Raw genomic sequence first — 27929 nt, 5'->3', positions numbered from 1 at the left:
TAGGCTAATGTAGCTAATATAGACACTTACGTCATGTGTTGTCTTCATTTTTACATTATATAAGACTTTTAAAGTCATTTTGATAGTAGGCTAATATAGCTAATATAGACACTTACGTCATGTGTTGTCTTCATTATTACATTATATAAGACTTTTAAAGTCATTTTGATAGTAGGCTAATATAGACACTTACATCATGTGTTGCCTTCATTATAACACTTATATAAGACTTTTAAAGTCATTTTGATAGTAGGCTAATATAGCTAATATAGACACTTACGTCATGTGTTGTCTTCATTATTACATTATATAAGACTTTTAAAGTCATTTTGATAGTAGGCTAATATAGCCACTTACATCATGTGTTGCCTTCATTATAACACTTATATAAGACTTTTAAAGTCATTTTGATAGTAGGCTAATATAGACACTTACACCATGTGTTGTCTTCATTATAACACTTATATAAGACTTAAAGTCATATTGATAGTAGGCTAATATAGACACTTACATCATGTGATGTCTTCATAATTACATTATATAAGACTTTTAAAGTCATTTTGATAGTAGGCTAATATAGCTAATATAGACACTTATGCCATGTGTTGTCTTCATTATAACACTTATATAAGACTTAAAGTCATATTGATAGTAGGCTAATATAGACACTTACATCATGTGATGTCTTCATAATTACATTATATAAGACTTTTAAAGTCATTTTGATAGTAGGCTAATATAGCTAATATAGACACTTACGTCATGTGTTGTCTTCATTATTACATTATATAAGACTTTTAAAGTCATTTTGATAGTAGGCTAATATAGCTAATATAGACACTTACATCATGTGTTGTCTTCATTATTACATTATATAAGACTTTTAAAGTCATTTTGATAGTAGGCTAATATAGACACATCAGGTATTGTCTTCTATATAACACTTTTATATGACTTTTAAAATCATTTTGATAGTAGGCTAATAGACACTTACATCATGCGTTGTCTTCATTATAACACTTATATAAGACAATTTTTAAGTAATTTTGATAGTAGGCTAATGTAGCTAATAGACACTTACATCATGTGTTGTCTTCATTATTACATTATATAAGACTTTTAAAGTCATTTTGATAGTAGGCTAATACAGCTAACATAGGCACTAACATCAGTATTTATTAATGGCAGTGTAGTACTTTCTTTAATTCATTAGTACCGGCATAGCGTACAACCCGAGTAGGAACCGAAGGTAGCCAAGCCAGCTTCTTTTAGCACAGCAATGGTGCGGTTCCCCTTTACTTCGATCTTAAACAGCTTCCTGTGCCCAAAGTCTTAGAAGGCGCACAACATTTGGAAGACACTGAATTGATTAAAATGACTAAAAACGTTATCTGAAAAACAGCAGAGCCAACATGGAGCTGTGGCACACAGGAGGCTCAGTGTGGCTGAGCCAATCAGACAAGAGTGTTCTGTGATTGGTCCGCCATCAGCCAATAGTGTGCCCTGTATGATGTCACGTGAGCAAAGGAGCTCCACTACTGAACGAGACGATACTAGCAAGTATAGCACATGTAATAGTACAGGTTTCAGAACGGACCTGATGCACTGAGACCGCTGTAAGTGAACCAAGGAAGTAGACGTAAGCGGTTGTCAACATCACCAAAAAATAGACATTGACTGCACATTTACTTTTTGGCCAAACAAATACTTTCTGACTGACAAGGTTACTCACAGTTTGTGCACAAATGCTTTGGTTATGCAAACCAATTGTTGCAGCAGCTGTCCGGGTGGCTGGTCTCAGACGATCATGGAGGTGCTGGGCTTGTGAGGCTGGTAGGATGTACTGCCAAATTCTCTAAAAATGCCTTTGGAGACGGCTTATGTTAGAGAAATGAACATTCAATTCACGGGCGACAGCTGTCAGCACGCCAACTGCACGCCCCCTCCAAACTTGCGACGTCTGTGTCATTGTGTCGTGTAATAAACCTGCCCATTTTAGAGTGGCCTTTTATCGTGGGCAGCCTAAGGCACACCTGTGCAATAATCATGCTGTTAAATAAGCATCTCCATATGCCACACTTGTGAGGTGGGATGGATTATCTTGACAAAGAAGAAATGCCCACTAACACAGATTTGTGAACAATATCCGCCCTGAGATGGGTAGGTTGCGAGTTCAAACCCCGGCCGAGTCATACCAAAGACTATAAAAATGGGACCCATTACCTCCCTGCTTGGCACTCAGCATCAAGGGTTGGAATTGAGGGTTAAATCACCAAAATGATTCCCGGGCGCGGCACCGCTGCTGCCCACTGCTCCCCTCACCTCCCAGGGGGTGATCAAGGGGATGGGTCAAATGCAGAGGACAAATTTCACCACACCTAGTGTGTGTGTGACAATCATTGGTACTTTAACTTTAACTTAACTTTAAATATTTGCGAGGAACGGGTCTTTTGTGTATATAGTAAAAATGTTACATATTTGAGTTCGACTCGTGAAAAATGGGAGCAAAAACAAGTGTTGCGTTTATTTTTGTTCAGCGTACATACACCTTTTCATACTAAATTATATACCATAAACCCACCTCTTCTAGAAACTTCCCTAAAATGTTCTGGTTCCTGCTTAGTACCCCTTTGAGAGTAACCTTCTTCTGTCCATGTCTTCCAACGTCCTTGTCCTTGTTGATAAGGTGCAATGTCCTAAGCCCTTCTTCTTTAATGCTCTCCCTTACAGTTCTTCCCACTCCTACTGTGTTCTGTATTGCATGCAAGTGTCCTCGTGTTGTAGTCATGTCCCAATGGGATTGCCACTCTTTCAAAAGATGTCCTTTACTCAATGACGTTGCCTCAGGCTTACTGAGAAGTACCTCTCTGTGCTGCTCTAACGTTAATGTCCGCTTTGCCAGCTGATCGGCCAATTAACTGCCCTTTATGTGAGCCGGAAACCATAGGAGCCGTAAAAGGCCTACTGAAAGCCACTACTACTGACCACGCAGTCTGATAGTTTATATATCAATGATGAAATCTTAACATTGCAACACATGCCAATAAGGCCGGGTTAACTTATCATCGGACCCGATACAAAAACCTCTTGTTTTCTTCGACAAAATTCCACAGTATTCTGGACATCTGTGTTGGTGAATCTTTTGCAATTTGTTTAATGAACAATGGAGGCTGCCAAGAAGAACGTTGTAGGTGGGATCGATCGGTGTATTAGCGGCTAAGTACAATACTTACAGCAACACAACAAGGACTACTTACTTAGCAGACGCCTAGCCGATGCTAGCCGCCAAACCCACGGATGAAGTCCTTCGTCGCGCCGTCGATCGCTGGAACGCAGGTGAGCACGGCTGTTGATGGGAAGATGAGGGCTGGCTGGTGTAGGTGGAGCGCTAATGTTTTTATCATAGTTCTGTGAGGTCCGGTTGCTAAGTTGCTAAATTAGCCTTAGCGTCGTTAGCAACAGCATTGTTAAGCCTTACCAGGCTGAGAATTTTTAACCGTGTAGTTACATGTACATGGTTTAATAGTATTGTTGATCTTCTGTCTATCCTTCCAGTCAGGGGTTTATTTCTTTTGTTTCTATCTGCATTTGAGACAGATGCTATCACGTTAGCTCATGCTACAGAGCTTTGTCGATGATGGGTGTCCTTCGCCGCGCCGTCGATCGCTGGAACGCAGGTGAGCACGGCGGTTGATGTAACCGTGTAGTTACATGTACATGGTTTAATAGTGTTGTTGATCTTCTGTCTATCCTTCCAGTCAGGGGTTTATTTCTTTTGTTTCTATCTTCATTTGAGAACGATGCTATCACGTTAGCTCAGTAGCTAAGTGTGTCACCGATGTATTGTCTTGGAGATAAGTCACTTTAAATGTCCATTTCGCGTGCTCGACTCTCATTTTCAAGAGGATATAGTTTCCGAGGTGGTTTAAAATACAAATCCGTGATCCACAATAGAAAAAGGAGAGAGTGTGGAATCCAATGAGCCAGCTTGTACCTAAGTTACGGTCAGAGCGAAAAAAGATGCGTCCTGCACTGCACTCGAGTCCTTCACTCTCACGTTCCTCATCCACAAATCTTTCATCCTGGCTCAAATTAATGGGGTAATCGTCGCTTTCTCGGTCCGAATCGCTCTCGCTGCTGGTGTAAACAATGGGGAAATGTGAGGAGTCCTTCAACCTGCCACGTCACGCTACTTCCGGTACAGGCAAGGCTTTTTTTAATCAGCGAGCAAAAGTTGCGAACTTTATCGTCGATTTTCTCTACTAAACCCTTTCAGCAAAAATATGGCAATATCGCGAAATGATCAAGTATGACACATAGAATGGATCTGCTATCCATCCATCCATTTTCTACCGCTTATTCCCTTCGGAGTTGCGGGGGGCGCTGGAGCCTATCTCAGCTACAATCGGGCGGAAGGCGGGGTACACCCTGGACAAGTCGCCACCTCATTGCAGGGCCAACACAGATAGACAGACAACATTCACACAACATTCACACACTAGGGCCAATTTAGTGTTGCCAATCAACCTATCCCCAGGTGCATGTCTTTGGAGGTGGGAGGAAGCCGGAGTACCCGGAGGGAGCCCACGCAGTCACGGGGAGAACATGCAAACTCCACACAGAAAGATCCCGAGGCCGGGATTGAACTCACGACTACTCAGGACCTTCGTATTGTGAGGCATATGCACTAACCCCTCTTCCACCGTGCTGCCTATGGATCTGCTATTCCCGTTTAAATAAATAAAAAATTCATTTCAGTAGGCCTTTAAACTGGTATTCACCCTCTCAAGCCTGAACATTATTAATGGTAATTAATTAATTGCTTCTTTAGCAATATATCGCTCACATTTTCAGTGTTTTTCAACAGTTCTTCGTCGTTGTTTACCATGGCAAATTTTCGGAGCACTTCCGCAGCTCGTAGCGCATCTTTCATGGTCGGCGCTGTGGAGTCGGCGTCAGTGTCTTCGTCCTCGGCATCGACCGTATCGTCCTGCTTCCTTGCCACAGACGTTAGAATGTCCTCGTCGGCGCGGGGTCCGGAACATTCCAAATCCTCTTCCCGAGGGTTACACCTTTCCTTGAAGTCTTTCTTGCCCAGTCCGGTGGCAGAGTAAAAGGGCGTGTCATCTTCCTCCTCATCTTCCGGCTGCGAGCCCTCAAAAGCTTTTGCGTCATCTTTGCCGTCGGCGGTGAAGGCCCGGAAAAAACAATTACGGATGGTTTCCGGTTTTATGGTCTCCCAAGCCTTCCTCAGTGAGTACATGGCTCCGAGGAGATCTGGCGTGAATGTTTCATTAGCTCGGAGGAATGCCACCTTTTTCTTGGTCAGCATTTTTCTGTAGTGAAATTTCAGCGTGCGGACGATCTCCCGAGTCACGGGTCGGGTGGCTGACGTGGAGTTTGGGGGGAGGATGACCAGTTTTACCGCTCGCAGACCTTCCACGTGTGGATGGGCCGAGCGGTTGTCGACAATTACAACGATTTTGCGCTGTTGAAGGAACATGTGTCGGTCCAGCTGTTGAAGCCACGTGGTGAACAAGGCGGGAGTCATCCGGGCTTTTTTATCGTGCCCGTATTGCAGAGGCAAACGTTCTACGCCTTTCAAACACTCGTGGGACTTTCCAACGACGAACAAAGGGACTTTATCGCTGCCGTCCATATTCGCCGACACCATCAGCGTGACGCGATCTTTAGGCTGTTTCTCCCAGACCGCCGATTGGCCGTTGCTGGCGTAATCCGGCGTGCGTTTGAAAAAGAGCGCAGTTTCGTCTGCGTTGTATATGTCTCTGGGCTGGTAGTCCGAAAATATCTTTGCCAGGCGCGCTTTCCAGTCCCCCAGCTGGGACACGTTGCCGTCTCTACCACATACACGCTTGTATGTCAAGTTGTAGCGTTGCTTGAAACGGGTGAACCAGCCATTTGAGGGGATGAAGTTGGCGGCTCCGAGGTCTCTGGCGAACTGTTCCGCTTTCTGCGAAAGCAAGTCCCGTCGAAGTGGGAGCGTGGGATGTTTCTTCCGCACGTCACAGTACCACAAGTAAAGGGCCTTCTCCACATCGGGGTTTTTGGCCAGCTTTATTTTCTTGCAGTTGGAGTTGGCGTTTCCGGACTCGTATTGCTCTTTTATTTTGGTGGAGTTTTTGATCCAGCCGCTCAGAGTGTTGCGCTTGACATGAAACTGTTCCTGCACCGCAGTCCGAGAAGTTCCTCCTTCCACCGCCTTGACTGCTTGGTACTTATTGTCTAATGTGTGCAGTTCTAACTTTCGCTTTTGTCCACGCTCGGCCATTGGAATAAAAACTGACTAGTCTATAAAGTGAAGAGCTGGTCTACTCGATAAAGGCGTACAAAAGTTTAAAAATTGATTAAAACTCGTCTTTGATCTTAAAGTGAGGCTGGTCTTCAGGTTTAAAGTCCTCGTTGGGGCTTCCGTCCTCGTTGAGGATGCGCGCTGCCGTGTAGCCAACGATTGGATACTTGGCTTTGTAGGTGTCCTCAAAGACGCTGTCCAGGGAGTCCAGCTGCTGCTTCGTGAGGCCGGTCTGTCACCGAAAATACATTTACCACCAAATTATTACATTGCTCAGAAGAAACTGGTATCAGTATGCAGTCTCAAAATAAAAGCATACATGAAGTAAGTAACATTTTGAAAGAATACTTAGGTCTACTACACTACTGTATATTAATGTCATTATGGTGGTACTTAATGAATACTTAGGTCTACTACACTACTGTATTTTAATGTTGTCATTATGGTGGTACTTAATGAATACTTAGGTTTACTACACTACTGTATTTTAATGTTGTCATTATGGTGGTACTTAATGAATACTTAGGTCTACTACACTACTGTATTTTAATGTCATTATGGTGGTACTTAATGAATACTTAGGTCTACTACACTACTGTATTTTAATGTCATTATGGTGGTACTTAATGAATACTTAGGTCTACTACACTACTGTATTTTAATGTTGTCATTATGGTGGTACTTAATGAATACTTAGGTCTACTACACTACTGTATTTTAATGTAATTGCGGTGGTACTTAATGAATACTTAGGTCTACTACACTACTGTATTTTAATGTAATTGCGGTGGTACTTAATGAATACTTGGGTCTACTACACTACTGTATTTTAATGTAATTGTGGTGGTACTTAATGAATACTTAGGTCTACTACACTAATGTATTTTAATGTTGTCATTATGGTGGTACTTAATGAATACTTAGGTCTACTACACTACTGTATTTTAATGTTGTCTTTATGGTGGTACTTAATGAATACTTAGGTCTACTACACTACCATATTTTAATGTTGTCATTATGATGGTACTTAATGAATACTTAGGTCTACTACACTACTGTATTTTAATGTTGTCATTATGGTGGTACTTAATGAATACTTAGGTCTACTACACTACTGTAGTTTAATGTTGTCATTATGGTGGTACTTAATGAATACTTAGGTCTACTACACTACTGTATTTTAATGTCATTATGGTGGTACTTAATGAATACTTAGGTCTACTACACTACTGTATTTTAATGTAATTGCGGTGGTACTTAATGAATACTTAGGTCTACTACACTACTGTATTTTAATGTCATTAAGGTGGTACTTAATGAATACTTAGGTCTACTACACTACTGTATTTTAATGATGTCATTATGGTGGTACTTAATGAATACTTGGGTCTACTACACTACTGTATTTTAATGTTGTCATTATGGTGGTACTTAATGAATACTTAGGTCTACTACACTACTGTATTTTAATGTCATTATGGTGGTACTTAATGAATATTTAGGTCTACTACACTACTGTATTTTAATGTTGTCATTATGGTGGTACTTAATGAATACTTAGGTCTACTACACTACTGTATTTTAATGTCATTATGGTGGTACTTAATGAATACTTAGGTCTACTACACTACTGTATTTAATGTTGTCATTATGGTGGTACTTAATGAATACTTAGGTCTACTACACTACTGTATTTTAATGTTGTCATTATGGTGGTACTTAATGAATACTTAGGTCTACAACACTACTGTATTTTAATGTCATTAAGGTGGTACTTAATGAATACTTATGTGTACTACACTACTGTATTTTAATGTTGTCATTATGGTGGTACTTAATGAATACTTAGGTCTACTACACTACTGTATTTAATGTTGTCATTATGGTGGTACTTAATGAATACTTAGGTCTACTACACTACTGTATTTTAATGTTGTCATTATGGTGGTACTTAATGAATACTTATGTGTACTACACTACTATATTTTAATGTTGTCATTATGGTGGTACTTAATGAATACTTAGGTCTACTACACTACTGTATTTTAATGTTGTCATTATGGTGGTACTTAATGAATACTTAGGTCTACTACACTACTGTATTTTAATGTCATTATGGTGGTACTTGATGAACACTTAAGCCTACTACGCTACTGTATTTTATTTTTGGCCATTATGGTGGTGGCCAAGTTTTTTTTACAAGGTGGTACTTGGTTAAAAAAAAAGTTTGAGAATACCAGACTGGCGTTGAAACAGGAGTTCAGAACACGTCACAACTGGGTCACTTGAACAATGCAGCGTAACTACATCCTGAGGGGTTTTAACGCACAACAACAAACAAAAAGGACACAATAAAAAGGTATCTCACGGTATCTGACGTCAGGTCTTCGGGGTCGAGGGACATCTTCGCTACGGCTCGGGTGGAGTCCTTGCCAGCCAAGGCGTTGTATGCCGCGTTTTTGCCATAAAACTCTGAAACCGTACATAAAAAGTAGAAATGAGTCATTACGTATGAGGTTAGAGGTAAATAAAAGCACCTTTTCCCTTGGTAACATCGAACACCACCCCTTTGACCGCCATGTAGATGGACTCTCCCTCCTGGCGACGTAGCATGCGGTGAGGAATTGCGGCACAAACACGCGACATAATGGCAGTTATACGCTACCTGGCTTCCGTCGTACCTCTTCAGCTCCTCCTCGGTGAATAACCTCACAGGCTTGGTGGCGGCTTTGTACTTTAACTTGACGTCGCCCGCCGAAACCAGGCTAATTAATAATAGCGACAAGAACAGGTTAGCTCCGCTTGTTGCCATGGCAGAGGCGGTTTGGTTCGCCGGAGGCGGAAATGAACTCGCCGTTTCACTTCCGGTGTCGCGTCTATATATGGTCAATGGTGCGTTTTGGTGTCGTGGGAAATGCGGCCGCGACTTTAGGACAGCACCAAACCAGCGGACCTACGTCACTTCCGCCTACCAAATCCCCTAGCAACCGGGAATTCGTTGAAAACAAACCAGCTCACAGCGAACGCAGCATTGACAGAAAAAAGCATTTAACGAGCGTTGTGGCTTGGAAGTCGGCGTTAAATCCTTCATTTACGCATTTTTACTTATTCGCATGTCGTGTGAAAAAACGAAAATGTATTATTTGCGTCAGACTCGTCTCAGTGAACTTTAAAGCTTCTCAGGCTTAGCTCAGCTTGCTAGTTAGCTTAGCCTGCGCGCTACTAAGAAAGAGACGCGGAAGTTATCAACAACAAGATCAAGTGTTAGTGTATAAAATATTGAGAGATTTGAGGGCTACATGTATTGTTTGAGTACAACTGTTCTTCGCCAGGTGTTCTTTGGCCGCCCTGGCTTACGTTTTCCCGGTGGTGTCCATAACGCTGCCTTTGGTATCCTCTCGTTGTCCGGTTTTCGAAAATAGCTAGCTAGGCTTTAGACTATATAGTATATACCGCATGTTATTTTTGTACAACAACAACTTCAGCTGTCGAACGTAATAAGGTACAAATTCAACAAGTACAACGTTAGCACGGACGGTATAGCCAAGTTGTGGTTAAGAAGGTGGATTTTTGTTCCTTATATTTACCAGAAACGAAGTGATCCGAACACACGACCCGGGACTTTGGGGGACTCCAGTGGGAACCGTCCTCGTTCTCCCGGTGTAAAGCTGCGAGCCATTTGTCTCGTCTCTGTGGGCTTTTATCACGCTTTGGCAGAACAAAATACAACCTTTGTTTTCCCTGTTTCCAGTTGTGGTTAGCACAACCAAAAACAACACAGTTTTTCGGCATTTTGGAGACAGAATGACGGGTTTTACCAGCGTAGGTCGACAGGTTAAAGAGTAATGGCAACGGTTTGTTTTCAACGCCAGTCTCGTTGCTATGGCTCGAAGAACCCGTATGTAGCTCAGTTGCCCGGATGTCGGCCCTCACCCATACTGGCAGCCTTTATTGAAGCTGTTTGATTGGATTTATAATGTTGCACTTTTAATAGCCTGAATGGAATTCGAGGTGGATATTGATTAATCAATCAATCAATGCCTCGGTTTTCCGTGGTCAGCTAATGTTGACGTGTTCCCAGGTTTAGTGAAGGCAGCTGACGTCACAACCTCCCACAAAACTTGATTAGTATGTAAATGAATGATAAATGGGTTATACTTGTATAGCGCTTTTCTACCTTCAAGGTACACTAACCACGTTAAACCCAGATTCCGAACTAACAAAGGTCTTAACTCATTCTCTTTCTATGCCACATCAATGTGGAATGCGCTCCCAACAGGTATAAAAGAAAGGGCATCTCTATCCTCCTTCAAAACCGCACTAAAAGTTCACCTCCAGGCAGCTACAACCCTAAACTAACACCCTCCCCGGATTGCTAATAATCAAATGTAAACAATCAAATGGGGATACTTTTTCTTTTTCTTATGCCTTCTGATCTCTCTCTCTCTCTCTCTCTCTCTCTCTCTCTCTCTCTCTCTCTCTCTCTCTCTCTCTCTCTCGCTCTCTCTCTTCTCTCTCTCTCTCTCTCTCCTCTCTCTCTCTCTCTCTCTCTCTCTATGTCCACTACTTGATGTCCATATCCTCCCCCCCCTCCACACCCCTGATTGTAAATAATGTAAATAATTCAATGTGATTATCTTGTGTGATGACTGTATTATGATGATAGTATATATGATAGTATATATCTGTATCATGAATCAATTTAAGTGGACCCCGACTTAAACAAGTTGAAAAACTTATTCGGGTGTTACCATTTAGTGGTCAATTGTACGGAATATGTACTTCACTGTGCAACCTACTAATAAAAGTCTCAATCAATCAATCAATCAAAGCGCTTTGACACTATTTCCACATTCACCCATTCACACACACATTCACACACTGATGGAGGGAGCTGCCATGCAAGGCGCTACCAGCACCCATCAGGAGCAAGGGTGAAGTGTCTTGCCCAAGGACACAACGGACGTGACTATCAATCAATCAATCAATCAATGTTTATTTATATAGCCCTAAATCACAAGTGTCTCAAAGGGCTGCACAAGCCACAACGACATCCTCGGTACAGAGCCCACATACGGGCAAGGAAAACTCACCCCAGTGGGACGTCAATGTGAATGACTATGAGAAACCTTGGAGAGGACCGCATATGTGGGTAACCCCCCCCCCCCCCTCTAGGGGAGACCGAAAGCAATGGATGTCGAGTGGGTCTGACATAATATTGTGAAAGTCCAGTCCACAGCGGATCCAACACATCAGCGAAAGTCCAGTCCATAGTGGGGCCAGCAGGAACCATCCCGAGCGGAGACGGGTCAGCAGCGCAGAGATGTCCCCAACCGATGCACAGGCTAGCGGTCCACCCGGGGTCCCGACTCTGGACAGCCAGCACTTCATCCGTGGCCACCGGACCTGTGCAACTCCCCCTCCATAGGGAGAGGGAAGCAGAGGAGAAAAGAAAAGAAACGGCAGATCAACTGGTCTAAAAAGGGAGTCTATTTAAAGGCTAGAGTATACAAATGAGTTTTAAGATGAGACTTAAATGCTTCTACTGAGGTAGCATCTCTAACTTTTACCGGGAGGGCATTACAGAGTACTGGAGCCCGAATAGAAAACGCTCTATAGCCCGCAGACTTTTTTTGGGCTCTGGGAATCACTAATAAGCCGGAGTTCTTTGAACGTAGATTTCTTGCCGGGACATATGGTACAATACAATCGGCGAGATAGGCAGGAGCTTGACCGTGTAGTATTTTATACGTAAGTAGTAAAACCTTAAAGTCGCATCTTAGGTGCACAGGAAGCCAGTGCAAGTGAGCCAGTATAGGCGTAATATGATCAAACTTTCTTGTTTTGGTCAAAAGTCTAGCAGTCGCATTTTGTACCATCTGTAATCTTTTAATGCTAGACATAGGGAGGCCCGAAAATAAAACGTTACAGTAATCGAGACGAGATGTAACGAACGCATGGATAATGACCTCAGCGTCGCTTGTGGACAAAATGGAACGAATTTTAGCGATATTACGGAGATGAAAGAAGGCCGTTTTAGTAACACTCTTAATGTGTGACTCAAACGAGAGAGTTGGGTGGAAGATAATACCCAGATTCTTTACCGAGTCGCCTTGTTTAATTGTTTGGTTGTCAAATGTTAAGGTGGTATTATTAAATAGATGTCGGTGTTGAGCAGGACCGATAATCAGCATTTCCGTTTTCTTAGCGATGAGTTGCAAAAAGTTAGCGGACATCCATTATTATCCATTATTATTACCCGTAATGTTGACGCGTTCCCAGGTTTAGTGAGGGCAGCTGACGTCACAACCTCCCACAAAACTTGATTAGTATGTACTGCAGGCCCGGCCCTAACCAATCTGGCGCTCTAGGCAAGATTTTAGGTGGCGCCCCCCCCACATCGGCAGTGAAGTGTATATACTCACAAGAAACCGAATAGCTTTGTCTTTGACCTTTTTTTTTTACTTAAAGAAAGCAAATTAACAATCAGAATAGTTAACAAGATAAAAAAAAAAATGGATGAATAAATGAATACAAAAAATAAAAAATGAATATATGAAATACAATATTTTTTACATACATAAACACAAAATAAAACATGTCAACAAGTTGCATAAAATACATTAAAAATACAATATAAATAAGGCACTGCACAAAACAAGATATCAAACCAGTATGACTTTAACAACTATATTACAAAAAAAGGGGATCCTACAGAGTTCTCTATTTGTGCTTTTTAATATTGCATTAACTAGAATGACTTACAAATGACTGTACACCAGGGAGTACTGTAATTACATATGTACATACATATATATATATTTATATATAGACACACATATATTATACATACAGACATGGTAAGTATATATATATATATTTTTATATATATATATATATATATATATATATATATATATATATATATATATATATATATATATATATATATATATATATATAATATTTAGAAATATATTTAAATTGGCTGAGAGACAAGGGTGTGGAGATGTCCCCATTAACTATAGAAGAGATCAAATTTGGCATATTTATACATGATGGTAGCATAGAAAATGTTTGTCAACATGTAAATGCTCCAAGCAAAAACATTTCTATATAAATGTCGATTTATAAAAAATAAAATCTACATTTTACAATTGGCTCAATAATTTAAAATGATCAATTAAATCTTGGAAAATTATTTTAAAAAAACTACAAAAGCCCTTAAATTTATTTTGTTATTGCAGGAATTTCAAGTGATTTAGATTAGCCTTTTTAAAAATTTGTATCGTATACTATTTTTTTTAATGATTATTTATTGTTATATGTATGTTCTATTTGTATTTGCTTTAGTTTTCTTTCCTTTACATGTTTTGCGAAAGACAGTATTTGCTCAACCGGATGGATGTTTTAAAATTGTTGAGATGTGTTGAAAGTGCCTTGGTTTTTATGTACATCAGGAATATATGTTTGTATATGTACATTGCTCAATTAAAAAAAAAAATTTGATAAAAACATAACACATACGTGTCAGGAAAATACCTGTCTTATCACGCACATATTAAGTGAACGTTATGTGAACGTTATGAGAACGTAGTGGCATTGTTCTGGGAACGTTAGTTTATAACGTTCAAAGAACGTGAGGTTGTGGAGTTCTAGCTTGGTTAGCAGAACGTTAGCCAAGAACGTTTAGGGAACTGTTTAGGAACATGCTATTTACATCTGTTTTTATGCTATATTGTCAGGAATAACACTCAAACAGAAATTTCAACAGAATTAATTCTTTATTAGTGATAACTATAATACAAATGGAATGGAATGCAGTGGTCTTGGTCGTGCGCGTCAGTGTATCCTGCCCCTTCTTGGTTCTCTTCCTGGAAGTAAATCCATCCATCCATCTTCTTCCGCTTATCCGAGTTCGGGTCGCGGGGGCAGCAGCCCAAGCAGGGAAACCCAAATCCTGGAAGTAAATAATTATCACAAATACAACAAAGACAGCACTGGAATGTAGCTTAAAGGCCTACTGAAATGATTTTTTAAAATTTAAACGGGAATAGCAGATCCATTCTATGTGTCATACTTGATCATTTTGCGATATTGCCATATTTTTGCTGAAAGGATTTAGTAGAGAAAATCGACGATAAAGTTCGCAACTTTTGCTCGCTGATAAAAAAAAAGCCTTGCCTGTAGCGGAAGTAGCGTGACGTCACAGGAGCTAGTATTCCTCACAATTCCCCGTTGTTTACAATGGAGCGAGAGAGATTCGGACCGAGAAAGTGATGATTACCCCATTAATTTGAGCAAGGATGAAAGATTCGTAGATGAGGAACGTTACAGTGAATGACTTGAGAGGCAGCGATGGACGTATCTTTTTTCGCTCTGACCGTAACTTAGGTACAAGCTGGCTCATTGGATTCCACACTTTCTCCTTTTTCTATTGTGGATCACGGATTTGTATTTTAAACCACCTCGGATACTATATCCTCTTGAAAATGAGAGTCGAGAACGCGAAATGGACATTCAGTGCCTTTTATCTCCACGACAATACATCGGCGAAATGCTTTAGCTACGAGCTAACGTGATAGCATCTTGCTTTAACTGCTTATAGAAACAAAAGAAATAAACCCCTGACTGGAAGGATAGATAGAAAATCAACAATACTATTAAACCGTGGACATGTAAATACACGGTTAATGCTTTCCAGGCTGGCGAAGGTTAACAATGCTGTGCTAACGACGCCATTGAAGCTAACTTAGCAACTGGACTGCACAGAGCTATGCTAAAAACATTAGCTCTCCAACTACGCCATCCAGCCCTCATTTGCTCATCAACACCCGTGCTCACCTGCGTTCCAGCCATCGGCAGAAGGACGAAGGACTTCACCCGATGCGTTTGGCGGCCCGGAGACGTGGGAAGTCAAGGTGAAGTCGGCGGCTAGCGCTCCAACAAAGTCCTCCTGGTTGTGTTGCTGTAGTCCGCTGCTAATACACCGATCCCACCTACAACTGTCTTCTTTGCAGCCTTCATTGTTCATTAAAAAAATTGCAAAAGATGTCCAGAATACTGTGGAATTATGAAATGAAAACAGAGCTTTTTGTATAGGATTCTACGGGGTACCATAACTTCCGTTACTCTGACTTCGTCACGCGCATACGTCATCATACCGCGATGTTTCAGCCGGATATTTCCCGGGAATTTTAAAATGTCACTTTATAAGTTAACCCGGCCGTATTGGCATGTGTTGCAATGTTAAGATTTCATCATTGATATATAAACTATCAGACTGCGTGGTCGCTAGTAGTGGCTTTCAGTAGGCCTTTAATTGAATTGAATTAAAACATTGGCATAATTACTTTATCATTTACCTCTCATCTCACTCTGTTCTTTTGCTTGTTTCTTTTTCCTTTTTTTTGTCCTCCCTCTTAATTCCTCCTCTTCTCCTGCAAGTAGTTATAATTGCAAATTCAAAAGACATGCAGTGGAACTTCAATAAAATGGAATATCTTCTCTTCTCCTTACCTCAAATTTTGAACCTCCCTTTCGAAAAGTGGCCAGTTTCAGGACCTCTCCAAGCTCACAATCCACTTCAGCTGTGGTCGTCTGCTTGTAAACACCCCTGCATGCCTCTGCAATCACCAGCACAATTTAGAATCCCCTTTAGAATAAATACTGTAATAATAACAGCTAGATCAACCTTGTGAGCATACATGCAACATATGCTCAAAGATGCAAACCTATTATTAACACTTACTATTTATTATATCTGTAAAGGGGCAAGTCCTCAAACGCCACTTTTCCTGACTTTCCACGGAGGCCAAGCTGCTCCAGGACTTTGTTTGTGGCAATTTTCCTCAGCATTGTCCTCACCGTGTCTGCCAAATTCGGCCCACCAAGAGCAGTAAGAGCTTTCACCTATACCAGGGGTCGGCAACCCGCGGCTCCGGAGCCGCATGCGGCTCCTTGACCACTCTGATGCGGCTCAGCTACATACATGCCGACCCCCCGATTTCCCCAGGAGACTTATGGATCTCAGTGTCTCTCATAGATTACTCCCAGGGAAAAAATAATCCTATTTACACTCTAATTACTAAATAAAAGGGCGTGCCCTAAATGCACTGCAGTAATTGTCCTCTATAGCATTTACATACAGCGTGCCAGTCCAGCCACATGTTGCATGTTGTTATTACTTGCACACACAGGAGACAGCAAAGCATACTTACTCATCAGCCACACAGCTTACACTGACGGTAGCCGTATAAAACAGCTTTAACATTGTTACGTTACAAATATGCGCCACACTGTGAACCCACACCAAAAAAGAATGAAAAACACATTTCTGGAGAACATCCGCACCGTAACACAACATAAACACAACACAACCATTACCCAGAATCCCATGCAGCCCTAACTCTTCCGGTCTACATTATACACCCCCGCTACCACCAAATCCCCCCACACATCCACCTCCCCCCTCTCCGTGCGTTGGTTGAGCGGAAGAGTTAGGGCTGCATGGGATTCTGGGTATTGGTACCGTCAGTGTAAGATGTGTGGCTGCTGAGGTAGTACGCCTTGCTGTCACTTACGTGAGCAAGCTGAAACTGCATTCTATGTGTGGTCAAGCAGGCACGCTGTTAGGGCAGACTGTAGAGGGCACCAAATGCAGTGTCATCACGCTCTGATATTCGGGAGTCTCCCGGGAAAAATGAGAAGGCTGGCAAGTATGACGCTATCAAGCGCCATTCATTCAAAACTCGCGGGCTGCACTAACATCAAATTTCCACATTAAAGTGCGTGCCGGTGCGTGTGTCTGAGACCCCTGGTTAACATAGCACAAAGCATTTAAGCTTTGTATGTGGTGTTTTTCATTTTAAATGTTTTTTTGTGGCTCCCATTACTTTCTTTAATTTGTGAAACTTGCCAAAATGGCTCTTTGAGTGGTAAAGGTTGCCGACCCCTGACCTATACAAATAAATAAACAACAATATTGTACTTGATTAGAAATTGTTTTTTGATAACTGAGCAAGATATTTTTGCAGTGGGGAATTAAAAGTAATTACCAGCTGCTTTCTGAGCAGAAGATCAGTGTCGAGCCGTTCACAGAAGGCCTTCAGCTGCTCAAGAGTCTCGAAAGGCTTATCAATGAGATCTTGAACATCCACAGATTCTGGCCCCACAGACTGCGCTGCCAGCCCTCTCAGCATGCGCATCATTTCTCCCTGGTTCTCAAGTATATTTTGAACTTTCATGTTCAACTGGAAAACTGCAAAGACAACAAAAGTCAAAGAGGTAATTCGTATTACTGCCCGTTGTAACAGCCTGTTTAACACCACCTATCAACTAACGTTCACTGTCAAGGGCATTCCTGCTGCTTCGTGGAGCGGTCTGGTACTGACTCGTACTGGCTGGAGTGGTCTGGTACTTGCTTGAGCGGGATGCATTATTCCTGTCTGGACTGAGCCTGGAAGTGCTGCTTCTCGCTGGGCTGTGAGGTCGGCCTGGATGCCTTGGAGTGGTCTGGTATTGGCTGGTACTGGCTGAAGTGGTCTGGTACTCGCAGGAGATTGGAAAGTTAAAGGGTGGGAGCTCTGGCAGTGGGGGTGCCTGGACGAGGATCCGTGGTTTCTCTTTTCTGCACTTCTTTTTTGGCCGAATTTCCTCTTCGTCTAAACCAACGAAGACAATAAAATGTATGCACCACTAAGTAGTTGAGTATTGTAAGTAAACAATCTTTGAAAAGTGACTACACCGTCAGCATCAAACACATCTTCCTCATTGTTTCTATAGCGTTCAGGGGTGATGTGGCTCCGTTTGGTTGACACTTCTTCTGGGCTCGAAAACATTTCAGCTTGTTTTTCGTATTGAAGGGCCTTGTTAAAGTCTTCTGCAAAATTTCAAAGTATGCTGATGACTCAAGATGAATCGAACTTATGTTGTTTAAAATATACATGAAATGACTTTGTAGTAGAATTTCTTACCTTTTGACCTATATTTCTTGTCTTTTAAGAATGTCCGCTCATTTTTAATACTCTTGTATTTTGTGCCATTGAATGGACCAGTTGTGGGACAAAAGTGAATGTTAAGTCGTGCCAACCTGTCTACAGAATGTGTTGACTGTCTAAAGGATTCGAGTTGTTATGGAACAGATAGGGAAAAGATAAAAGACACTGACGCACTCGATAAGGAACGATGACGCACAAAAGACATATAAAAAATGGCAGAAGACCGGAACTCGAGAGTGATTTTGGCTTGTGTGTGTCTTGTTGGCTCCGGAGTAACTTGTGGTTTGTCTGCACGGCCAACTCAATTCAACCTGCACTTCTGATAATGGGTAAATAAATTTGTTGTACTAAACTACTTTTGTTGCCTGCTTAAGCTTCGGACAATCCACTACACTTTGACAATATTCCCTTACCAGTCAATGTTTTCCTGAAAACCCGAATTGGCAGCCTATCCCAGACTTCTTTGTCAGGAATCTCAGCTTTCCGGATTCTGGAGTGGGTAGGATTTGGCCTTGGCCAATAGCAGAAGCTATTCTGAAGATAAAATAATCCAGTCATGATGAATGACATAATAATAAGCTACAATATTATGCCTATGCACAGTACTTTTCAGAAAAAGTAATAACCTTTCCATCATCTTCTGTCCATATGGTTGGGACAACAGCGACTGAACGTTCACCAAGGAACTCAACGACCACAAAAGAAGGAGCCATCTGGAAAACTTTCTTGAGTAGCTTCAAAATGCTGTCCAATGCATTATGTTTGACATGATATTCGGTTGCCAACAATCTCAAATGATCTTCAAAGCAGTCACTATCACTCTCATTTTCCGAATCAGATGACAAGGTGACATGATGGTCGATTAGTCTCCAATCTGCATCATTTTCATCAGGCTCTTTACTATCAGGGCCACTGTAGGTGACATTGCAGGAAGCAGTCTCCGCAGCATCCATGTACTGAAGGGTTGTCACTGTTTCTGGAGTTGATAAGATTGTCGTGTCATTCTCTTGCTCGCTATCATCACTCTCTAATTCTAAAGTTGACTGTCGGCATTGCTTCTTCAAACGCCTAGTTGAGGCAGCCCATCTACGCTCTGTTGAAACTTCTTCATTGTGTTTATTCTATAAAAAAAAAAACCCAAGGAAAATGGGTTGCCCTATTATCGCCCACACGGAACTATAACGTTCACGGAACGTTCAGGCAGCATTCAAACCATGACACTGACGGGGCAAATTATTGTTTAACTAGGCTACAGATAAATCCACCCTTCTTCAGAAGTCATTCGTTGGTCTTTGGTCAGTTTGGAAACTTTATAACAGCCAACCTGCACGAGAAATGTATGCTAGTTAGCGCATACTAGTTAGCTAGTTAGCTAAAACCGTAAAATGGTCTGAAATTAATCATGTAGGTTGGAAATTGTTATACAAAAACGTGCTTCGTATTTCACTCTATCTACTAGTGATGGGTCCGGCAACACCGATGCATCGGCGCATGCGTCGAGCTCATAGAGCGATACCCTGTGTCGGTGCGCGTATCGCTTTTAGAAAGTCACGTGACCGAACACGAGTTGTTTTGGTCACGTGACCGCTCGTGAGCTGTTCTGGTCACGTGACCGCTCATGAACTGTATCGCACTGACGCCTGCGCGCCAAACTGTGTTTATTAGGAAGCGGCGCAACGCGTGTTGTTGACGAACACCGTTAGGGCCGCTTGTTGTCACTGTCACTCAAAGTTGCATTTCAAAATTACACAGAATAAACGTGTTTATTTTGTTTAGAATTCAGATGGGTTTGATTTGGTGCGCGGCATATATTGGCTGTGCGGCGCAGGGTGTGCACGGAGGACGCTTGAGCACTGCGCAATTGCGCAGGCGCGCACCTTAGAGGGAACGTTGCTCACAGGGCACAGAGGAGGCGTCAGTGCGATACAGTTCGCGTATCGGTCACGTGACCAAAGCAGCTCATGATCGGTCACGTGACTTTCTAAAAGCGGTACGCGCACCGACACAGGGTTTCGCTCTATGAGCTCGACGCATGCGATGCAGAGAAAGGTACAGGAATGACGGCGTGGCGAAGTTGGTAGAGTGGCCGTGCCAGCAATCGGAGGGTTGCTGGTTACTGGGGTTCAATCCCCACCTTCTACCATCCTAGTCACGATACATGTTCACATTATTTGACTGTATCTAAAAAAGATGAAAATATATGTTTATTTAAATGAAGATATGAAATAATCCTAAATGAAATACAATGACTTGGTTTATATTATTGTATATACTAGGTCATAAAATCAGTGTCAGTTGAGTCGGTCCATAGGTTGCCTGTAGGGATTTTTAATGTCCAGCAGATGTCAGTATTTAGTGACACAGTATCGACAAAGTATCAATACAGTTTTGCAATGTGTCGAAATGCTTCATGAGGCCTCATCAACCCATCACTAGTCTGAAATTAATCATGTAGGTTGGAAATTGTTATACAAAAACGTGCCTCGTATTTCACTCTTTCTATCTACTTACATGTGATAAATGGATGGCGCACCAAATTGCTTTAAAATCGGGATTCTGGAAGTAGTTAGCCTTCGTCCTTCTTTGTCTCACGGAGCAGCTTCAATTGTGCATGCGTGCAGTCTTCTTCTTCTTCTTTAGATTTTTATGGCGGTTGGCAAGCAACCTTGTGTGTGCATTACCGCCACCTACTGTGCGTGCAGTGCAGCCTTGACTCAGCCGGCGTCAGATTGTTCACAAAACACAACACTTTCGCAGAAAGTTAGGGAAACGTTACAACATACTGTATAAAAAAGTAAATTTGCACAAAAAAAAACACTTATAAAAGCCTAACAGTTGCTGTTTCCATTGCAGGCAAATTATATTTGGTATATAGATGAGAACGTTCAGAACGTTCTTAGAACATATAAATAGTTTTATATGTTCTAAGAACGTTCTTAGAACGTTCTCATCTTTTTAACCAAAAGAGAACCATACAGTAACGTTAATAAAAATATTATTACGGAAACGTTTATGTAGATTACATTCCATCCAGTCAAGATTTAATTGCAGTTTTACTCATTCGTCGCTGCTCCTCACTTCTTGTTGTTGTCGTCGGCTTGGAGTACGCGCATGCGCCTTGTCTTTTTCCTGGGATAGGGAAGATGTACAGCGCATGCGCCTTGTCTTTTTCCTGTGACAGGACGATACCACATTTCCTGATTACGACAAAATAGCTTTTACATAACGACAAAGAAAAACAGTTGTAACCGAGGGTTTATATATGTCGCCTATACTGTATAAAACTACAAAATAACAAACACGGAGGCTCCAGTTTTACACGAGGACCACTTTATTTCGGTTTGTTTTCAAAACGCCGCTCCACCATCACGTGTCAGCACTTCCGCTCTTCGCGCCTTCAAAATAAGAGCTCAAGGCATATACCGTATAAAAAGTCCATAAAATCGGTTACACAATGTTATATATTTTTTCGTCTCTCCTTGTAGGCTAAGTTAGTAAGGACTCACAGGACATAAACTTTTTTTTAGTGTTGTTTGGCAACTAAAAAAGGGCGTGTCTCCTATCATGGGAGGATCTTTTAAGGCTTTTTTTTTTTTTTAGGACAAACGTCCTCCTCCTTCGCCCCCACAGGCGTCGTTTTTTAAAACATGTTGAGTGAAAGTTGAAAGAGTCCCTCCGTGGAGCCTAAGGAATGCTCGGCAAAGACAACACGTACCAAGAGGTAATCTACTTATTTATTTCATGTATTTCGACTTAATAACAATGTGTGTGTGTGTTTGTGCCGGACACGTGACGTCACGTGACTGCAAGTGCAGGAAATGAAGCTTCCTGAGAAAATGAGCTGACTCGATGCTTATTTTGTATTTTTTTTGTATGAAAGTGTCCCAACTTTGCATTCATTACATTGAATTAGACTACCGGAACACGCTGTGAGTTTTAAAGTGAATGAACTTTTTCAATATTTGATGTACTAGTTTGTTTTATTGATGTGTTGACACAGAAAAAGTGTCCACAACAATTGGACTATTTGTATCTTTTAGAAGGCTCTACTATAACTTATGTGTATTTCTTGTGATGTATTAGCTTTTTTGTATACTATTCTTTTTTAAACAATCTCCTATCTAACATTTATAAAAGGATGGGTATTGCTTATTATGTGTAATAGACACAAATACTGGAAAAATGACTGTACTTAACATCTTATAATGTTGTTGATTTGTAATCCAACTGTAGTATTCTTACAATATGCTGTTTTTAACTGTTGAATTACTTTAAATGACAAATACAGTACATACATACTCAAATACAGTACACACACACACACACACACGTATACATACACAAATATAGTACATACACACACGTATACATACACAAATACAGTACAGACATACACAAATACAGCACATACACGCACACACACGTGCATACATGCACAAATACAGTACATACATACACAAATACAGTACATACATACAGAAATACAGTATATACATACACAAATACAGTACATAAGTACACACATGTGTATACATACAAAAATACAGTACAAACATACACGCACATGTGCATACAGACACAAATACAGTACATACATACACAAATACATTCATGCATACACAAATACAGTACACACGTACACAAATACATACATACATACATACACAAATACATACATACACAAATACAGTACACACAAATACATACATACATGCATACCCAAATACAGTACATACATACACAAATACAGTACATACATACACAAATATAGTACATACATACACAAATACATACATACATGCATACCCAAATACAGTACACACATACACAAATACAGTACATACATACACACATACATACATACAAGCATGCACAAATACAGTACATACATACACAAATACAGTACATACATACACAAATACAGTACATACATATACACATACATACATACATAGATACACAAATACAGTACATACATACACAAATACAGTACATACATACATACATACATAGATACACAAATACAGTACATACATACACAAATACAGTACATACATCAGTGTTTCCCATAAACTGCCAAGATACCTGTGGCGGTGGGGGCGTGGCTATGGGCGTGGTCACCATGACATCATCGAGTAATTTGCATAATCTACTACAATGATATGATTTTCTCTAAACAGGCTCAAAAAATGTATACTTACTGATTAATAATAACAGTTTTGTTTTAAACGTCCATCCATCCATCCATTTTACAATATAATTAAAACACTTTATGTACATATTTATATACAGATTTGAACAATAAGTTATTCACTGAAATATATTTATTAATTGTGGTTCTTACAAAAAATATATCTTATAAAATATAAAAGCTAAAATGTCTTTTAAAGCTCTGCCCCTTTAATTAGTGCATACTAAATAATTTAACTTTAGCCTACTACTACAACCATATTATTTACCAGCAACATAAAGTGAAACAGAGGCAGAGGTGTCCTGCCACAGTCAGTAACAAATAAACAGAAAACAGTAGTGGTCAAATACAAATAAGGCAACAAGAGAAGTATCCTACACTTCTCTTTTTTAAAGTAAATCTGAACAGCCTATATGGGCATCTACATCAACTGTATGATTTGCCTGAGAAGCTGGACAGGACAACAACAACAACAACAACAAAAAAAAGTTTTTTATTTGTGGCGGACGTAATTCTTTCGTGGCGGGCCGCCACAAATAAATGAATGTGTGGGAAACACTGTACATACACAAATACATACATACATAGATACACAAATACAGTACATACATACACAAATACGTACATACATACTCAAACACAATACATACACAAATAAAGTACATACATACACAAATACAGTACATACATACATACTCAAATACATATATTACATACATACTCAACTACAATACATACATTACACATACAGTACATACACACACGTTCATACATCCACACGCACATTCACTGTACATACATACATATACCTGTACTGTACATACACAAGCACATACGCATACATACACTCATGCATACAACCACGTTTCATCAAGCTGAACCTACTGTTACTATAACAATCTAAAAGGTTAATATAGTTTGCTTCTCCTTCTTCCCCTCCACTTAATATTACTTGTATGTATTGTTGCATTTGAAACAATTGTATTGTAGATAATAGAGGTCATTATTGTTATTATTCGTTATCAATAGTTATTTGTAGAGATGTCCGATAATATCGGCCTGCCGATATTATCGGCCGATATATGCGTTAAAATGTAATATCGGAAATTATCGGTATCGTTTTTTTTATTATCGGTATCGTTTTTTTTTTTTTTTGTTTTTTTAAAATTAAATCAACATAAAAAACACAAGATACACTTACAATTAGTGCACCAACCCAAAAAACCTCCCTCCCCCATTCACACTCATTCACACAAAAGGGTTGTTTCTTTCTGTTATTAATATTCTGCTTCCTACATTATATATCAATATATATCAATACAGTCTGCAAGGGATACAGTCCGTAAGCACACATGATTGTGCGTGCTGCTGCTCCACTAATAGTACTAACCTTTAACAGTTAATTTTACTCATTTTCATTCATTACTAGTTTCTATGTAACTGTTTTTATATTGTTGTACTTTCTTTTTTATTCAAGAAAATGTTTTTAATTTATTTATCTTATTTTACAATTTTTAAAAAAAAGTACCTTATCTTCACCATACCTGGTTGTCCAAATTAGGCATAATAACGTGTTAATTCCACGACTGCATATATCGGTTGATATCGGTATCGGTTGATATCGGTATCGGTAATTAAAGAGTTGGACAATATCGGATATCGGGAAAAAAGCCATTATCGGACATCCCTAGTTATTTGTATTGATCCATTTGTAGTATAATAATGTTCATTGTCATTTCTGTGTTATTAGTATTTACTTCACTAACTGCTTCTTTGCTATCACTTTCACTATCATATTTGTACATATTGTATTTGCTGTTGTTCTATCTTATCTCCCCCTCTTGTCCCTGCAACTTCCCCCTCTGTTTATCTTTTTTTTCTTCCCCTCCTGCTCCAAACATCATTTTTACGCATGACTAGGGGTGTCAAACACATTTTCATTGAGAACCACATTGCAGTTATGGCTGTTCTCTTGTTACAGTGAATATATTTAATGTATAATCTCCTTATACACAATTATCTATGCATTTTTTTTATTTTTTAATCTACAAACTGAACGTACTTAAGTCAGAGAAACAATTCCAACAAAACATGTTTGGAATATATGATTTCCAATGGAATCATTGCTGGTTCTCTGCAGTTCAACGATGACGACGACGCCAATGCCGGGAACAACAGGCGGTCTCCAGACTTCTTTGGGGACCCGGTTGAAGACGACCAGGATCCCGACGACAGAGTTTCACCAGGTACGGAACGTGTTTGGGAACGAGCCTGTCGCATTTTTAGATGAAATAGTCTCTTGTTAGGGGTTTTGTCGGCCCGCAGCACATTCACTAATTAGCAAAATAAAGAAACAACAATCAGAAAATAGAGAAAAAAGACAGACAAAAGCTAAAAAATTTATACAAATATAATATCCCAGCAGGCACAAGACATTGAAACAACGTTGAGAACTTGTTGAATTAGGTCCTGACATTGAGTAACTCAAACATAACGTTGAAACAACATGCTTTTTGACAACGTTTAATCAATGTTAGGTTCTGGGGTTGATTTGACCATTGAAATTTGGTCATTTCCCAACCAATATTCTACAACACAAATACAACATTGAAACAACATGCTTTTTGACAACGTTTATTCAATGTTGGGTTCTGACGTTGATTTGACCGTTGAAATTTGGTAATTTCCCAACCAAATATTCTACAACATTGAAACAACATGCTTTTTGACAACGTTTATTCAATGTTAGGTTCTGACGTTGATTTGACATTGAATTTTGGTCATTTCCCAACCAATATTCTACAACACAAATACAACATTGAAACAACATGCTTTTTGACAACGTTTAATCAATGTTGGGTTCTGGCGTTGATTTGTCCATTGAAATTTGGTAATTTCTCCAACCAATATTCTACAACACAAATACAACGTTGAAACAACATGCTTTTTGACAACGTTTAATCAATGTCAGGTTGTGACGTTCTTTTGACCATTGAAATGTGGTCATTTCCTTACCAATATTCTACAACACAAATACAACATTGAAACAACATGCTTTTTGACAATGTTTATTCAATGTTGGGTTCTGACGTTGATTTGACCGTTGAAATTTGGTAATTTCCCAAACAATATTCTACAACACAAACACAACGTTGAAACAACATGCTTTTTGGCAACGTTTATTCAATGTCAGGTTGTGACGTTCTTTTGACCATTGAAATTTGGTCATTTCCTTACCAATATTCTACAACACAAACACAACATTGAAACAACATGCTTTTTGACAACGTTTATTCAATGTTAGGTTCTGACGTTGATTTTAAATTGAATTTTGGTCATTTCCCAACCAAATATTCTACAACATTGAAACAACATGCTTTTTGACATTGTTTAATCAATGTCAGGTTGTGACGTTCTTTTGACCATTGAAATGTGGTCATTTCCCAACCAATATTCTACAACACAAATGCAACATTGAAACAACATGCTTTTTGACGACGTTTATTCAATGTTGGGTTCTGACGTTGATTTGACCGTTGAAATGTGGTCATTTCCCAAACAATACTCTACAACACAAATACAACATTGAAACAACATGCTTTTTGACGACGTTTATTCAATGTTGGGTTCTGGAGTTGATTTGATCATTGAAATTTGGTCATTTCCCAACCAATATTCTACAACACAAATACAACGTTAAAACAACATGCTTTTTGGCAACGTTTATTCAATGTTGGGTTCTGACGTTGATTTGACCGTTGAAATTTGGTCATTTCCCAAACAATATTCTCCAACACAAACACAACGTTGAAACAACCTGCTTTTTGACAACGTTTATTCAATGTTGGGTTCTGACGTTGATTTGTCCATTGAAATTTGGTAATTTCTCCAACCAATATTCTACAAAACAAATGCAACGTTGAAACAACATGCTTTTTTAACAACGTTTAATCAATGTTGGGTTCTGACGTTGATTTGACATTGAAATTTGGTCATTTCCCAACCAATATTCTACAACACAAATACAACGTTGAAACAACATGCTTTTTTAACAACGTTTATTCAATGTTGGGTTCTGACGTTGATTTGACATTGAAATTTGGTCATTTCCCAACCAATATTCTACAACACAAATACAACATTGAAACAACATGCTTTTTTGACAACGTTTATTCAATGTTGGGTTCTGGAGTTGATTTGACCATTGGAAATTTGGTCATTTCCCAACCAACAACGTGGATCCAACGTTAGACACCAACGTTGTCTCAATTTACAAGTACAACAATTTTTCCGCGTTGTTTCAAAGTCAGTTTTGGAGGAGATGTACGTATAATCAACGTTGTATCAATGTCTTGTGCCTGCAGGGAGGGGTGTCCTTATCGGATATTGATATCGAATATCGGTCCGACAGAAGCAGAAAATGTGCATA

The 27929-nt window shown here is 39.9% G+C and overlaps 4 protein-coding genes and 1 long non-coding RNA gene across 5 annotated transcripts in view; 1 reads left to right on the top strand and 4 right to left on the bottom strand.

The window, feature by feature from the left end:
- Positions 1-4801: 4801 nt before the first annotated feature.
- LOC133640890 (tigger transposable element-derived protein 4-like) lies at positions 4802-6289 on the bottom strand. Its single transcript, XM_062034573.1, has one exon. It carries the CDS (start codon positions 6287-6289, stop codon positions 4802-4804), a length of 1488 nt encoding a protein of 495 aa, XP_061890557.1.
- Positions 6290-6365: 76 nt separating this feature from the next.
- Positions 6366-9158, bottom strand: nenf (neudesin neurotrophic factor). Its single transcript, XM_062034502.1, has 4 exons — positions 8976-9158; positions 8848-8908; positions 8679-8782; positions 6366-6542 (listed from the first exon to the last, which is right to left on the bottom strand). The coding sequence occupies exons 1-4, from the start codon at positions 9120-9122 to the stop codon at positions 6366-6368; spliced, it is 489 nt and encodes a 162-aa protein (XP_061890486.1). The 5' UTR covers positions 9123-9158.
- Positions 9159-14082: 4924 nt separating this feature from the next.
- On the bottom strand, positions 14083-16713 carry LOC133640825 (uncharacterized). Its single transcript, XR_009824217.1, has 4 exons — positions 16062-16713; positions 15830-15936; positions 15676-15750; positions 14083-14270 (listed from the first exon to the last, which is right to left on the bottom strand). It is a non-coding gene; the product is annotated as an uncharacterized LOC133640825 (long non-coding RNA).
- Positions 16714-16929: 216 nt separating this feature from the next.
- Positions 16930-18150, bottom strand: LOC133640889 (uncharacterized). The gene is made up of 4 exons (XM_062034571.1): positions 18055-18150; positions 17653-18007; positions 17368-17570; positions 16930-17269 (listed from the first exon to the last, which is right to left on the bottom strand). The coding sequence occupies exons 1-4, from the start codon at positions 18148-18150 to the stop codon at positions 17150-17152; spliced, it is 774 nt and encodes a 257-aa protein (XP_061890555.1). The 3' UTR covers positions 16930-17149.
- Positions 18151-21928: 3778 nt separating this feature from the next.
- The window catches only part of pacc1 (proton activated chloride channel 1), a 28781-nt gene continuing 22780 nt past the window's right edge, over positions 21929-27929 (top strand). Inside the window, exons 1-2 of the mRNA XM_062034495.1 lie at positions 21929-22030; positions 25641-25746. Coding sequence (XP_061890479.1) covers positions 22001-22030; positions 25641-25746 — 136 coding nt within the window. The 5' untranslated portion in view covers positions 21929-22000. The remainder of the gene's footprint in view (positions 22031-25640; positions 25747-27929) is intronic.

This window comes from Entelurus aequoreus, linkage group LG23 (genome assembly GCF_033978785.1).
Source record: "Entelurus aequoreus isolate RoL-2023_Sb linkage group LG23, RoL_Eaeq_v1.1, whole genome shotgun sequence".
NCBI lineage: Eukaryota > Metazoa > Chordata > Actinopteri > Syngnathiformes > Syngnathidae > Entelurus > Entelurus aequoreus.
This window is presented reverse-complemented; position numbering and strand designations above follow the sequence as displayed.

Coding starts and splice junctions, on each gene's coding strand:
- LOC133640889 (XM_062034571.1), bottom strand. CDS start 18,150: ATGTTTTCGAGCCCAGAAGAAGTGTCAACCAAACGGAGCCACATCACC. Junction 18,008..18,054: donor ATGTGTTTGATGCTGACGGT/GTAGTCACTTTT, acceptor TCAACTACTTAG/TGGTGCATACATTTTATTGT. Junction 17,571..17,652: donor GAATGCCCTTGACAGTGAAC/GTTAGTTGATAG, acceptor TTGTCTTTGCAG/TTTTCCAGTTGAACATGAAA.
- nenf (XM_062034502.1), bottom strand. CDS start 9,122: ATGGCAACAAGCGGAGCTAACCTGTTCTTGTCGCTATTATTAATTAGC. Junction 8,909..8,975: donor AGAGGTACGACGGAAGCCAG/GTAGCGTATAAC, acceptor CTACGTCGCCAG/GAGGGAGAGTCCATCTACAT. Junction 6,543..8,678: donor AAGACCTGACGTCAGATACC/GTGAGATACCTT, acceptor TTTCGGTGACAG/ACCGGCCTCACGAAGCAGCA.
- LOC133640890 (XM_062034573.1), bottom strand. CDS start 6,289: ATGGCCGAGCGTGGACAAAAGCGAAAGTTAGAACTGCACACATTAGAC.